Raw genomic sequence first — 15,167 nt, 5'->3', positions numbered from 1 at the left:
GTCAAGAGCTAAACTAAAGCAAATGCTGATCTCCATGATGGTGGCATCATTTTAACCACTAAAACATCAACATTTGATCCTCTGTAAATCTCAAGACCTTCTGTAGACGTGTGACAAAAATAAAGTCAGTCTGGTTAATAATGAGTGAAGCTGGTGCTGCTGTTTGTGGAGTTGTTTAATCATCATCTGCTGAGATCTTGAGAGATTTAATCACTTATTTTATTTCAGTTGATTTCATCTGTGGCTGAAATCAGTTGTAGTTCTTGTGTTTCTTTTTTCTTTATTGATTCTGCTTGTTAAGAGCAGGTGTTCATCACTAATGCTCAATCGCCTTTTAATTGATCACTTAATTATCTCATTAACTTCAACTCTGCTTCAGTGTTAATTTAACTCTATTTAGAGAGGGACCAAATGTTCTCTGAATAGAGTTGATTTTACTCTGTGGATTTTACTGTGTATGTTGGGTCAATGTAATGGATTTAAGTTGAAATAACATTCTCTCATTTTATGTTACATAATCGTGATTGAACTAGGTTATAACAACAAAATTAGAATTAGAGGTAGTATCAGATAAAAATACCTCCTTAAAGCAACAACTGCACAGATTTACTTCTTACAGTGTAGGGAAAAACGGTGCAATCAAAAACAAAATTCCATGAGGTGTGAGAGTGTGACAAGTTTCAAATAAAGTAACCGGACAATAAAGTCTTGTCAGAGTTTATTATCTTGTAGATGTTATGCATTTGTCATTATCTGTCAGGTTTGAATAGATATAATGAATTCTATAAACATATCAGTACATGTAGGAAAATGACACTCTAACATTTTGACAAAATTGATTAATCTTTCAGAAAGTTAAGCAAAACGCATTTCTAACAGAAAGTAATATTTTGTTATTCCTAATAGGCACAATGCAAATGAGCAGAAAAGTGCTGGTAATCTGAAATGCAACATGAAATGTCTGTCTTATGTCTTGTCAAATAGTTATTATCAAAACTCATTGAGACATGTTCTGGAAAAAAGCAATCATACCTTTAAAAAAATTCTTATGAATTTTCCAGAAACGTTCAAATGTTGTAATTTGTGCCAGCTGATACATCTCACTTGTGTAGTAGCCTTGATTCCACACCATCGTGTCAATCTTCCGCAGTAGATCATTGACCTGCTCTCTGTTATTCTGATCTTTGTTGTTGAAGACATGAAAACCATGACAGCTCCGTATGACTCTGCCAACAACCCTATTCCTTCCTATCTCTGACTGTACTGTGTCCTGAGCACATTCATCCCCGTACGTGAAGAGGATTATAACATGCTTCAGCACATCTTTACCAAAAACCTGCTTCACCTTTGTCAGCATCTCTTCCTCCTTCTCAGTGAATCTACCAAACGGCACAATGAATAAAAACACATGAACTCCTGGTGCAGACACAAACATGCTCCTCGCAAACTCCCTTGACAACTGCTCCTTCGGAAGTTTAGTATCAAAACACCCAGGAGTGTCAATTACAGACACAGATCTGCCATCAATCTCTGATCTCTGAACACTAGATATATTTGTAACAGCAAAGTGACTTCTTCCAAATGTGAATCTGTTCTCTCCCAGTATGGTATTTCCTGATGAACTTTTCCCAACTCCAGTTTTTCCCAGAAGGACAATATTGATGTTGCCATTTTTCTGCAGTTGTGCTGCTACATATGTAGAAAAAAAAAAAAAAAAAAAAAACTTTAGAAAACAGTTGGCATATTATTTAAATATTCAATGTGATTGCGGTCAACATTTCAGTAACGTCAAGATCACCTGCTGTATTTGAAGGCTGATTGTCAAATTGAGATCCTCTTTGAAGATTAGCATCATCCTATATGAGATTATAAGATTATTAGGCATTATTCTTAATTAGGTTTTGTAATAATTTTTCTATTTCAAAAACATTAAAATGAGCAGGTATATGATTTTAGATAATGAAATGTTTACCATTGTCATTTGTCGGTATATTCTCAGCTGAGTTTCAAGACCTGCAAAAGAGAAAGCTGCACAGATTTATTCATGGCACAAGAAAAAAAAAAAAAAAAAGGAAAATAGAAAGTTCCACTTACTCTTCATTTCATTATCTTCAAAAAACTAAAACACACACACACACACACATAATATAATAATAATAATAATAATAATAATAATAATAATAATAATAATAATAATAATAATAATAATAAAATAATAATAATAATTAATAATAATAAATCCATTAATTAACTAAAAATAAATAAATTAATTAAAATAAATATGTATAGTCTTTTACATGGTAAATAACTGACATCATAATTCCACATCACAAGAATTGCTGTTACATATCAACAGGTAAGATGCCTGAATGAGGGTAAATATAGGGTTTACTTTGGTTAGAAATTAGGTCTTGTTTGTTAGTTAAAGCAAAAATAAAAAAAATATATTTTTGTGGCCAAAATGTATTTGAAATATATGATGAATATATGTTGCAAACAGTGAAGCTCAATGAAATATATATTTGAAATAGTAAATATATTTTGCATCAACCATCATATACTAAAATATATTTCTAAATGTATTTCTGTGGCAAGAAAATGCATTTTTTGGACTGAAATACACAGAGGTCAAAATATACATTTTTAAATACTTTTTTTTTTTAAATATATATTTATATGGGGCCAAAAATATATTGGTAGATATATATTTACATAAATATATTTTAGCAAATATATTTTTGGGCCATTTTTTGTATATTCGTAAAATATATTTTAAATGTAGAAATATATTTTCAAAAATATATAAAAATACATCAAAATATATTTATGTAAATATATCTTGAAACATTTTAGCAAATATATTTCTTGACCATTTTATATATATATATATATATATATATATATGTATATATATATATATGTATATATATATATATATGTATATATATATATATATATATATATATATATATATATATATATTTTTTTAACAGTTTAGCTGTTATTTTAAGTATTATATCATTAGAATTCTCATTTTTATACAAATAAATACAGTATTATTTACAGAGTATTTCTTTTTTTTTCTTAAATTTAATAGAAATGTATTTAAAATTACGAAAATAAAGGTGATAATAATACATGAAATCACCACAAGATGGCGCAAATGGCACCATTTCTCACATTATTAACACAATAAAGATCACATGACTGGCAGCAGCAACTGATTCTTGATGTCTATGTGTACCTCAAATATTCTGCCAGAATATTTTCTACATGTGTTTTATAAAATCAGTAGCAAATATTAAATAATCAGAGAACAGACTATAAAACAACCACTACATGAGGACAGCTTCTTCCAAAGAGTTTCTTCTGTTATTTTGCCATAACAAATGTGATTCAGAAATGCAGAGTTAAAGCTGCAAAATATAAAACGTATCCTACAAACTAAAGAGTCCAACTAAAGCAAACACTGACCCCCATCATAGTAACATCAAACTTTATTATTTTCAGTAAAAATGTAAACCTGTTAATTCTCATTGTTTTGGATATTATTTAAATTAGGATATCTTGCTTTTATTTTATAGTTTTTGTTTGTTTGTTTTTTAAACCATAATTTTTTTTTTACAGTGTATTTAAAAAATGGTCAAAATGTACCCAAAATGTGCAGCTCTGTGCAATTATTTTTATTTATTTATTTATTTAGTTAGTTTAAATGAGTTATAACACACTCAACATTTAAACATATCAGATTTCTGCAGGAAACCGCAGTTGCTTTAAAACTGCAGTCAGTTTCTTATCGGGTTTCAGCTTTGTTTCCAGAAGCTCTGGGAAAACCTTCCTTAGTCTCCACAGTTTTGTTTCAGTTTTATAATTACATGAAATCTCTCTCATTCAGCCTTACGTCATTTTTGTTGAACGGCAGCATTAGCGCATACACCCCACTGGTTTTTATAACAAACTATCAGAGTACAGAATTGTTATAATTACGTTTAAGGATGTATTGTAATAAATAATACTCACTGTGATGTTGATTATCAGATGCCTGAGCTTTCTTCAGTGAAGGTTCACGTTTCTAAACAATCACAGATTTATAAACAATCAGCTCCGCCCACCAGATGAGGAAATTTACAGGATGGAAAGGACTCTCAGAATGGAAATTTACTGAATACAAAAAATTAATTTTGTATTCTTGTGAAATAAAAGGGAAAAATAGTTTTTGTTGTGGTTTTTTGTTTCGTAACAATGCTTTTGGCAATTATAGGCTACACAGTTACATAAAGATATATTCAAATTGACTTCACATACTTATGCAATGTGACAACTCAATCATAACTAATTTTCTGATAAAGGTCCTCTTTGTAACTTTATAAATCAACCCAAAGATAAATTTAAAACAGTAAAAATCAAAAATTGCTCTATATTTACTCAATAAAATTGTGTCGACAGATTACAAGCAATATTATTAATTAAATTTAACACATAAGAATTAATTAGAATTAATCAAATGAGATGCTTACAAATTAGCCATTCAAAATGAGTAAAATTGCACCAAAACATTAAGTAAAATTTAAACAAAAATATTGGGTTCATTGGAAACAAAAAAAGCACTATGCTAATGAATACCGTGATGCATGCCAGGCCCGTTGTTGGCGATCAAGAAACACCCTTCAAAAACATAATACACATGCACGTGACGTCATCTTTTTCACAGATTCACATTTTGGTTACATGGAGATAATACAGGCATATATGTAGAGTTGTTGAAGACACTTGATGTTAACAAACAGAATCACTGAAGGAGAATGCCACAGAATGCATTGATGCAATATTTTAAATTGTTCTCTGATATCTACATATTATGTGGCTTATGTAAGGGCAAAAATTCTCCAGAAACAGTGTTACATGTCCATTTACATCCCTAGGATTTGTCCCTACAATAAAATGGTCTGTTAGTAGCTTATTTGGAAGGGTCATGAATAATAATGATGAGCCCTGCTCTGATTGGCTGTTTCACAATGCAGCTCATTTCAGTAGCTCACACAGCAGGAAGGAAACACAAGGAGGAAAATATATATTTAACCAGGGGGCCACTATTAATATACAGGGCATTGAAAGTGCTTTTGAATGCACAATCACTTTTTACTTTCACTTTCGAGATTCGCGATCACACATGTTCTGTGTATACTACAGCGACAGTACTTACCACACACTGTAAAATGCAATAAGTTGACTTTACTTAGAAAAAGTGTGAAACTGATTGCACAAAAGAAAACTAAGTAAAATGAAATAGGAATAGTATGTTGTACTGACAAATGCTTACTCAGTGTAGTTTACTTACACAAGAGTTGTAGTAACTAACAAAGAACTGTTGGGGGTACTTGATTCTTTACTTTAGGTTGACTCTTGACTTAGAATAGCTACTCACTGACTCCCAGAGTGCATTGCGACATGAATGAATTTTGCAATTGCTTTGCTTTAATGTTGTTGTTTGTATTTGCAAATTTAATTAAGCACAAAAAAAGCTAATTAAATGGTTATTGATACAGTTAATAAAAGTAAATAAAATTAAGTTGTTCCCATTGTTGTGATTCACATGCTGAATGTTGAAGTCTGTGTGTGACTCATACACATGGCCCCAAATATTTAAAGACAATGTTAGACAATGTTTTAACCCAGTTAAAAGCTTTTCAAGAAGCTTATAAGAAACAGTTATATTGTAGAAGATCATTGCTGAACAAAAACTTTCAATTACCTCATAAACTTTAACTCTGTTTCAGTTTTACTTTTAAACACTCTTGAGTGTGGAGCCAAATAAACTCTCAGAAGAGTTAACTTAACATTAGGCTTTTTGCTGTGCACCTGGTGTTCATCGCTAATGCTCAGTCAGCACTTAATTAATGATTTAATTGTCTCATTAACTTTAACTCTGTGTCAGTGTTACTTTAACACTATTTGGAGTGGGACCAAGTGAGCAGTGTTGATTTAACACTGGGGATTTTACTGTGTAGGAAGTGTTTCTAGTTTTCTCAGGGCATGTTGAGCGGTACTTTTACCTCATGTAATAAGCCTGACTGCTAAGGAGTAAGAAGAGACAGGAATTAGTCTACACTGTTAAAAATAGCTGATTTTTCTGGTTGTTTTCTTTTATTCTGAATTGCAGTCAAAACTCTGTAAAATTATCTCTAAATTAAAAACTTGGCTGTTATTTTAAGTATTATGACATTAATGACAAATGTTTATACAGAAAAACTGCTGTATTTTTATACAGTATGTTTTATGTTTTCTTAAATTACAAACAAATGTATATAAAATTACAAAACAAATCTGTAATTAATACAATAACAAATCCGTTAGATAAAACGGTCAAGCGACTGGCAGTAAAGTAAAATCTCCTTATTTAAATAAACTGAACTGTTATTTTACAGCTATTTCCTGAATTTAATGATCAAGCACATTGACTAAAACAAAAGGGGAAAAAAAACAAAAAAAAAAACAGTCAAATGACTGGCAGCACAGGGTGCCAAACAAAAAAACTTAAAATTAAAGTAAAATCTATTTATATAAATAAGATAACAACACTGTTCATTTACAGGCATTTCCTAAATTATTACGAACAAACACCTTCACTATAAAATTAACTCATTAACGAATTAATTACTTAAACGTCACATGACTGACAGCAACAGAACATGAAACACTAACAGATCTCTCTAGATCTCAGCATCTTCACCTATTACCAACCAGACTGACTTTATTGCTTGGTTTAGATGTTGATGTTTTATTGAAAATAATACAGTTTGATGTCACCATTGTGGAGATAAGCATTTGCTTCTGTTGGGCTCTTGACCCTTGACTTTATAACTTCAGCTTTTCTTTGGTCGTTATAACTGTATGTTAAAAACCTAGCAAGAAAAATCTGGTAAGCTAAAGTTGGTTGTTCATTGATGATAACTTAATCATCATAGTAACCTGATATAGTAGTTAGGTATTGATATATCATGGGTATTATTGCTTTTTATAACAGTCTTATGATGTGGTGAAAGTCAAATATTAGTGACTTTCACCTTCGGAGGGAAAGTTTATGACTCTTTGTCTGTGAGCGTGGTATTTAACATATGCAATTCGATTGGGTGTTGATGCAAAACTAAGGATTTTTAAAGCACTAATATGTTGGAAAGGTATCAATATATAATATAAACCATCATTTAGATCATCAAAATACAAATTCAAAAAGGCCAAACATGGCATAGGTAAGTTATACTACACTAGAGATCCATCATAAAAAATGCATATAACGGTGCGCAATGAAAAACACAAAATTACAAGGCAATAATATTAAAACTATACACAATGACCTGGGGCTATGTGTGATAGGAAGGTCAAGGATAGGTTTTTCTGTGAATGAATAGAAAAGGGCAAATGTAGGATTGGCAAATGTAGGATGGGCAAATGCGCATTTCTTTAGGGCAATAAAACCCATTATCAGATGGTCGCCCTGGCACCTGAGCCCTTTTGGGGTGTTAGTTGCTTTGGGGGGTTGTCTCCAGAACTCCAGCATATAGCTGGCTTGTTGGGTTTAAAGACTATTTGTTAAATGTAACAAATAACTGTATGTCTGATTAGTCTAGATCAGGGGTGGTGAACATCGTTCCTGGAGAGCCACAGCCCTGCATAGTTTTGTTTCAACCCTTGAAAATCTCCAATCGTATTTTCTCCCTCAACTTCAAAAATCATTTCAAAATCATCCTACATCACTGCAGAAATACCAACCCAAAAACTGCAAAGTGAACATGCAAGGAAGATCAAACACTCTTAACAAAAAAGGTAAAACAGCGATATGAGGTGATTTTGAAGTTGAAGGAGAACATGAGATGGGAATTTTTTGACGTACCCTAACCGTCATGAACTGGAATAAAAAAGGGTTCAGGCAGAGTAAGACAAGACAAGTGTTTGAGATTAAAAAGTATATAAATTGTATTATTTTTATGAAAATAACTGATTATTTCGGTAGATAAGACCCTTCTTTCTCAGCTGGGGTTGTTTACAACCACATTTGGGATCATTTGAAGACATTTAAACTACATTTTGGAAGTTCAAAATTGGGGCACCATAGCAGTCCGCTATATGGAGAAAAATCCTGAAATGTTTCCCTCAAATGAAATAATTTCTTTATGGCTGAAGAAAGACAGACATGAACATCTTGGATTACAAGAGGGTGAGTACATTATCTGTCAGTTTTTGTTGTAGAAGTAGACCTCTCCTTTAAGCCCTTCCCGAAGCACTGCTCTGAAAGGCTTTGAATAAGCTCTGACAAAAAAGTATGTGACGTTCCTGACACAAGCTTTGAAGCCTTTGTATCAGGCTTAACATAATGGTAAGTAACATTTAATCTATATTTGAATATATTATTTACATTCTAAAGATCTTCTTGTCAGTAAATCGAGTTCTGAGATTCTATGTCCAACGCTTCTCTGACTTCATGTTCAGTAGAGAGAACAGCAACTGAAAAAGCCTCTCCTGGGACATGGATGTTATTACATAGGTTATAATCAGCTTTATGGATTAAAGGCTTTTCTCACCAGAAGACACTGTTACAGGTAGGGTGAGAAGCAGTCTTAGGGCTACGCTCAGATTTGGATACACAATAATAGTCTCTTTATATGTGTTTGAGCATCTCATGTGGTGATGCATATATGGGGAAAGCACTAGATGACACTAGTCAGTATCAATGTCATGAATTCTATGCACCAGTCTTTGGCAACACTCATCAAGTTTCCCTTCCTGTTCAGTGATTATCATATTGTCACAGGAATAACAAAATCCATACAGCTTACAGTAGCTTTTCATGTGAGAGAACCTGTCCTCTTGTGGTCACAGCCAAGTTGCAAGAAAAATTCTCTTTCAAACTGCTAAGACACAGTCTGATCTCCTTCTTCATGCTGAAATTTGCTGCTCTGCTCTGACGCACTTCTGGCCAGCTAATGTCCACCTCAAGTTTTTCTGCCATCTCCCTGGCATCTGTTTTAGCAACAGTTAGAAATAATTATGATAAATCTGTTGAAATTCTTTCAGTCCCTTTCTTTCTCTTCTTAGTGTCTTACCTGAGATTGGAGGCCCTGCAAAATCTTGCTCACTGTTGACATGGTACTACACATCAGTGTTAATTTCTTCAACAAAGACAACAGCGAAAAATACTAGTTAACACATTTTTTCTGTGACGAAGACGAGACGTTGACAATTTGACATTTTGTAATTATTGTGTCTGTTTTAACTGAATGCCAGTAGTAACTATGTAGAGTAAAAATAAATTAAGTTTAAACGAATTCAATATAAAAATTATAAAATCTACTGAAATCTATATTAAAATGAATGAATTACAGTAGTATACTAATGAATTTCACTTTTTTATAGTATTTGACAGTACAGTTTGCAACTGTAAGTTAAATACAGTTTGCTACTGAAAATCTTGCTTACAGTAACTTATTAGCAACAGTGTTACCAGTTAGTTACTGTAAAAAACCTTTGAAATGTCTAACAGTGCAACTAAAGCAAATGCTTATCACCACAATATTAACTTCAAACTTTATTATTTTCAAAAAACCATTAACATCTAAACCTCTGGTATTTCTCAATAAGATGTTTTGTAGGTTACACTTTATTTTGATAGTCCACTTTAGACATTCTTCTAACTATAAGTATCTTTGCAACTACATATCAACTAATTCTCATTAATTTGCAACTATATGTCTACTAACTCTCAGAACAGACTGTTAGGTTAGGTTTAGGGTTAGTAGAATAAGTTGACATATACTTACAAAGTTTAGAAGAGTGTTAGAAGATATTAAGCTGACAGTCTACTAATACTCTAACGACTAGTTGACATGCAGTTGCAAACTTTCTTACTGTTAGTAGAATGTCTAAGTGGACTATCAAAATAAAGTGTTATCGTTTCATGTTCTGTTGCTGCCAGTCATTTAATGTTTAATTAATTAGTTAATGAATTTTACAGTGCACTACACTCTAAAAACAAATGGTGCTATATAGCACTAAAAGTGGTTCTTTGGCTCGTAATCATAGGGGAACCACTTTTAGTGCTATATAGCACCTATTTTAAAAGGTGCTGTATGGCACCTTTGTCATATGGTTCTATGTAGAACCATCAGATGTACCATACACAGTTAATGAGATAATTAGGTGATTAACAACGTGATGATTGATCATTATTGAAGACACCTGATGTTAATAAGCAGAATCACCAAAGGAGAAAACCAACATTTTTAAGCAACCATTATAGTGGTCAATGTTTGCATTAGTTGGGCTCTTGACACTTATATCTTTAATACTAGATTTTGTTTGGCTGTTGTATTTGAGTTAAAACAGCCAGACAAGCCAAAAGCTCAAGTCACCAGGTGATTATGTTTTAACATATTCATTGTTTGACGTAAATCACCTAGAGTCTAATCTGTAAGTTAGTGTTGATGTTTTTTTTTTTGTTTATTGTAATAGCCTTGACAATCCACAGAAGATCCAGCACCTCCTATACATTTTGGAAAGATTTTTTTTACAACCTGTTTTAAAAAAAAGAAATATTTCACCTAGGCACACATAGACATCAAGAACCAGCCCATGAATCTCAACAATGGTGACAAACTGCATATTCAGATAAACAGATCAACTCTGAACTCTAATAATTTATTCATGCCGCAATGCATGATGGGAGTCATGGATGAGTTCTGATTGGCTACAACACGCTTTTTGATGGTCACCGTTGTTGTGATTCTCACACTGATTCTTCATGTCTGTGTGTCTAAATTAAGAGAAACTTTTCCCATCATCTGTCTGATTATGGCAAAACTGATTGATCTTTTCACAGTTTTTTTTGTAATCTGTAAGGAAATTCTATGTCAAATACTCAAGTCACTATATGATGATTAAGTCAAGCACAGTCAATGCCATCTTATTGACTTTTGCTCTTGGCTTGTCTGGCTGTTATAACTCAGTAAGTGCAGCCAAACAAGACCTAATATTGTTGATTTAAGGGTCAAGAGCCCAACTAATGCAAACACTGACCACTATAATGGTTGCTTAAATTTATTGGTTTTCTCCTTTGGTGATTCTGCTTATTAACATCAGGTGTCTTCAATAATGATCAATCATCACTTTGTTAATCACCTAATTATCTTGTTAACTTCAACACTGCTTCAGTGTTTATATGTGTCCACACTCAGAGTGTTAAATTAACACTGGGGATTTTGCTGTGTATAGCGTTTTATTACTTCAACAAAAATGGTGCTCAATAGAAACAATCATAGGGGCTTGTATTACTACAATAGTAGTAAATATATTTACTACAATGGCAAAATGTCTTGAATCACTTTTATGCTTTTCTATGGTCAAAAGGTCTTATGTGGGAAATATTTCCTTATGGGGGCCTTAGGGGCAAAAAGATCTTCAGGAAATACACTGTATGTTAATGTTGTTTTTAATCCTTTCCCCAACTGAAGAGTTTAAGAGAGAGTTAGAGATCCTTATTCAGAGGCTTAACAGGTTCTTTGTATGGCAGTGGTGCTATATAGCACCTTAACGACCCCAAAGAACCACTGAGGAACCACTGAAGAACCAGACAGGGGCTTGACCGGTTCTTTATACACTAACGGTGCTATATAGCACCACAATCACACCAAAGAACCGCTGAAGAACCGCTGAAGCACCATTTTTTTTCTGTGTGTACCATTGAGAATTTTTAACCAAAGTATATTATAGACTTTTCATTAAGACCCTAAAGAATCATATCAACTTGTGGAAAATGGGCATCCGATGACCCCTTTAAAATTATTATTATTATTATTATTATTATTATTATTATTATTATTATTATTTTATTATTATTATTATTTTTTTTTACATATGTTTGTTGAATGTGTTACAATTAATACACATTTACACTTAAATATTTAAATAGTCATTTCATGTGCTTTATCAATATTAAGTCAAATTTCTGTGACAGTTTTTTTACACTAGTTTTTTACACTTTTCACATGTATTTTATTTATTTTCAAAATACAAAATACTATATATGTCAGGATTGTGTTGTGTTTTGTTGTGTTTTTTTTTTTTTTTTTTTTTCTAGTGTTTTTCCCTTCTGTTTCCAGTGTATTGGTTTAATCCTTGTCTCCCCCCTTGGTTTTGTTTAGTTTTGGTTTCTTCCTGCCCATATTTGTTCTTCCCCTCGTTTCCTCGTTTGTAGCCACTCCCCTGTTTCCATGTACTTAATTTTGGTTGTCCCCCCTGGTCTTTGTCGGTGATTGTATTGTTACACTGTGTGTTTCTTCGTGGTTGCTGTTTCCTGCTGTGTTCCTTGTTCTTATGTGCCTTTTGGATGGTTGCATATATTGGATCTCCGCTCTCCTCCTGTTCATTCCCGCACACAACGACATCCGTGACAATATTTGTATTTAAATACATTGCATTTTATTTTAAATACATTTTCATCTGCTTCACTACTGGAGTCTGATTCAAAATATGAGCAGTGACTGTGGAAAAATTTAACCTACAGTCCAATACACAAACAAATAATTCTTAAAAGGGTCATTGGATGCTAAGTTCACTTTTACATGCAGTTTGAACATTAATGTGTGTTGGCAGTGTATGTACAAATCTACTCTATAATGATAAAAATCCATGCAGTGGTTTTTAATTAATCTGTAAAAATAATATTCCTTTTTTCAAATCGAGCCATTCTCAGATGCCTGCCATTGTGGCGTCACACCGACAGAGGCCGCTCCCACGATAGTTGATTGACATGAACGTTTTACCTCAGATCAGTTGTAACAGTCCAACCTCCATGGTTTGATGCCGGAGCAGGGATGTAAGTTAGACAAGAATTGCGCGATTGAGGTGTTGTGTTGCTGGAAGTAATAATAAATTTATAGTGGTGTATGTATGTCTGTGTGTGAGAGTGAGTGAACATGCTTGTTTCATGTTGCATTTGTGCTGTAGTACCAGTCCTTCAATTATGTATGGAAATTTTCTGAATTGTCCCAGATTTGTTGATTTTATATGCCAATTTCTATAAAAATGCTCTCTGTTGCTGTCACACACGTGTGTTTGAGTGTGTGTGCGTGCGTGATAGAAAGTTCGTTCCACTAGAGTTTATGCTCTAGGCCTTTATTTAAATGTAAATTATTTCAGATTTAAACTGGATTTACTACTTTTTTTGGACAAACGAATTGGGAAAAAAAAAAAGTTTTTTTTTTTTTTTACTTTTCCCATTCATTTTCATTTCAAGGAGACTGAACGGTAAATTTTTTACACACCTTTAGAACAACCAAATCAAGTACGGATTTTTTGTGTGTTTTTAGATTATTTAGGAAAAGTCACATGCCCCTGAGATGAAGGGAACATTTTTAAAAAAATGAAGAAAAAAAGTCCAGTGGGGTCAGCTGGACCCCAAGGAGAGCTTAAGAGCTCCGCACTGAAATTAGGATAAATGTAAATTCAAGTATACTGAGTATACTACTCAGTTTTGTTTGAATGGGATTGACTTTAGAATCAAGATGCGTAAGCATCTTAGTCTTAATCTGTTGTATGCTGTCTCATAAAGTTTGCAAGGAGATCTGATCTTGTTTGCTCAATGGCATTATTCCTCAAAAAGTATGGCTAGACTGATAGGCAATTATGGCACGTTATTAAAAAAAAACAAAAAAAAGAGAGAGCAGTAAATAGGGTAAAGCGCAAATAAAGCAACTCAAACAGACCAGCCTCTGTGACACACACTCACGCTGTGGCCATCTTGTGAAACAATTTTAATTCTGTTTAAAAATAAACATAATTTGAGCCACTGAAATCATTTAGAGTCTAGTGTTTGAATGAAATTTTCTTTATTGATTACAACTGCCTTGTGGTTTAAAAGTCCATATTTTCTATAAATTTTGAGTGGATTTCTTACATGCTCCCCGATCAAAAAACTTTCAAAAGTTGTTCTTCCAATAATCTCAACAATGGTGACAAACAGCATATTTAGAAACAGATCAACTCTAAACATCACAGAAAAAAACTATTAAAAAGTCATATAAAAACATAAAAACAGTAAAAATGAAAATAGAATAAAAGAAATTACAAAGACAAATCAGCTCATAATTTATTAATGCCGCAATGCATGATGGGAGTCATGAATGAGTTTTGATTGGCTACAAGTAATTAAAACAATAAGAGCCCCACTTGACTAGAGGTATTGCCTTGTCCTGGCTTTGGTGTAGCAGTGTGGCCATAGCAGAGATTTGTGTGGTGTTAGGCTGGGCCTCACTGTCCACACTTACCAGGCTGAATAATCTGGGTGTCCTTGCCTTACAGGCCGGTGTCCTTTGTGCTTAGAGAGAGTTAAGCATTAGTCATTCCTCTAGGATATCACGGCAGGATTGTACTGGTTTTCCATCGTATCTAGCAGATGCAGTACGAATGAAATATCAATAGGGAACGTACTTTGTTACTAACCTAACCTTGGTTCCCTGAAATAAGTGAACGTGCAATGCATTTTTGGCCGTGCTATGTAGCCGCACAACTCAGTCGTTGCTTTAGTCAAAGTAATCTGAGAATCCTATGGCGAAATGCACGCTTATATAGCCAGAGGGCCCCGCTGCTGAGTCATTGGTTAATTTTTTTTAAATCACTGCATGAACATGGCCATGCAATTACACTGCGTTATTGAAAAGGCTTCAGTCATCGGAGAAAAGGAATTTTCCCCATCACATCTAGCAGACGCAGTACTCGTTCCCGCATCTCAGGGAACCAAGGCTACATTAGTAACCAAGTACATTATCTTGGCTAAAGGAGGTTGCAGAATGTATTGAATAAAAGGGTATGATTAATTGTGGCATTATCACATTATCACATGTTAAATGTGTATTAGAGAGAGAGAGAGAAAGAAAAAAACACCTTTTTTTTCACCTCATTCATAATGAGATTTCTCTCCCATTTTAAATACTTATACTACAATGAAAGGTTAGATTTCTGTACATTTTTAAAATAAAAGATTAAAAGGATTAATGATACAGATTTATTTTCACATATATACCAAGGGTATGAATAATTTTGAGCATAACTGTATATGCTGATGATTTGCACCCCTGTTCTACACTATGGAGCAATGAGGGCTCAAATGCAGAGAA

The 15,167-nt window shown here is 33.1% G+C and overlaps 1 protein-coding gene across 1 annotated transcript; it reads right to left on the bottom strand.

The window, feature by feature from the left end:
• Positions 1-997: 997 nt before the first annotated feature.
• LOC127162730 (GTPase IMAP family member 4) lies at positions 998-4,041 on the bottom strand. Its single transcript, XM_051105594.1, has 4 exons — positions 4,021-4,041; positions 1,973-2,013; positions 1,799-1,856; positions 998-1,689 (listed from the first exon to the last, which is right to left on the bottom strand). Exons 2-4 carry the CDS (start codon positions 1,979-1,981, stop codon positions 998-1,000), a joined length of 759 nt encoding a protein of 252 aa, XP_050961551.1. The 5' UTR covers positions 1,982-2,013; positions 4,021-4,041.
• Between the last annotated feature and the right edge of the window lie 11,126 nt (positions 4,042-15,167).

Source organism: Labeo rohita, chromosome 3 (assembly GCF_022985175.1).
Source record: "Labeo rohita strain BAU-BD-2019 chromosome 3, IGBB_LRoh.1.0, whole genome shotgun sequence".
NCBI lineage: Eukaryota > Metazoa > Chordata > Actinopteri > Cypriniformes > Cyprinidae > Labeo > Labeo rohita.
Note: the sequence above shows the minus strand (reverse complement) of the source record. Positions and strands in the feature narration are given on the sequence as shown.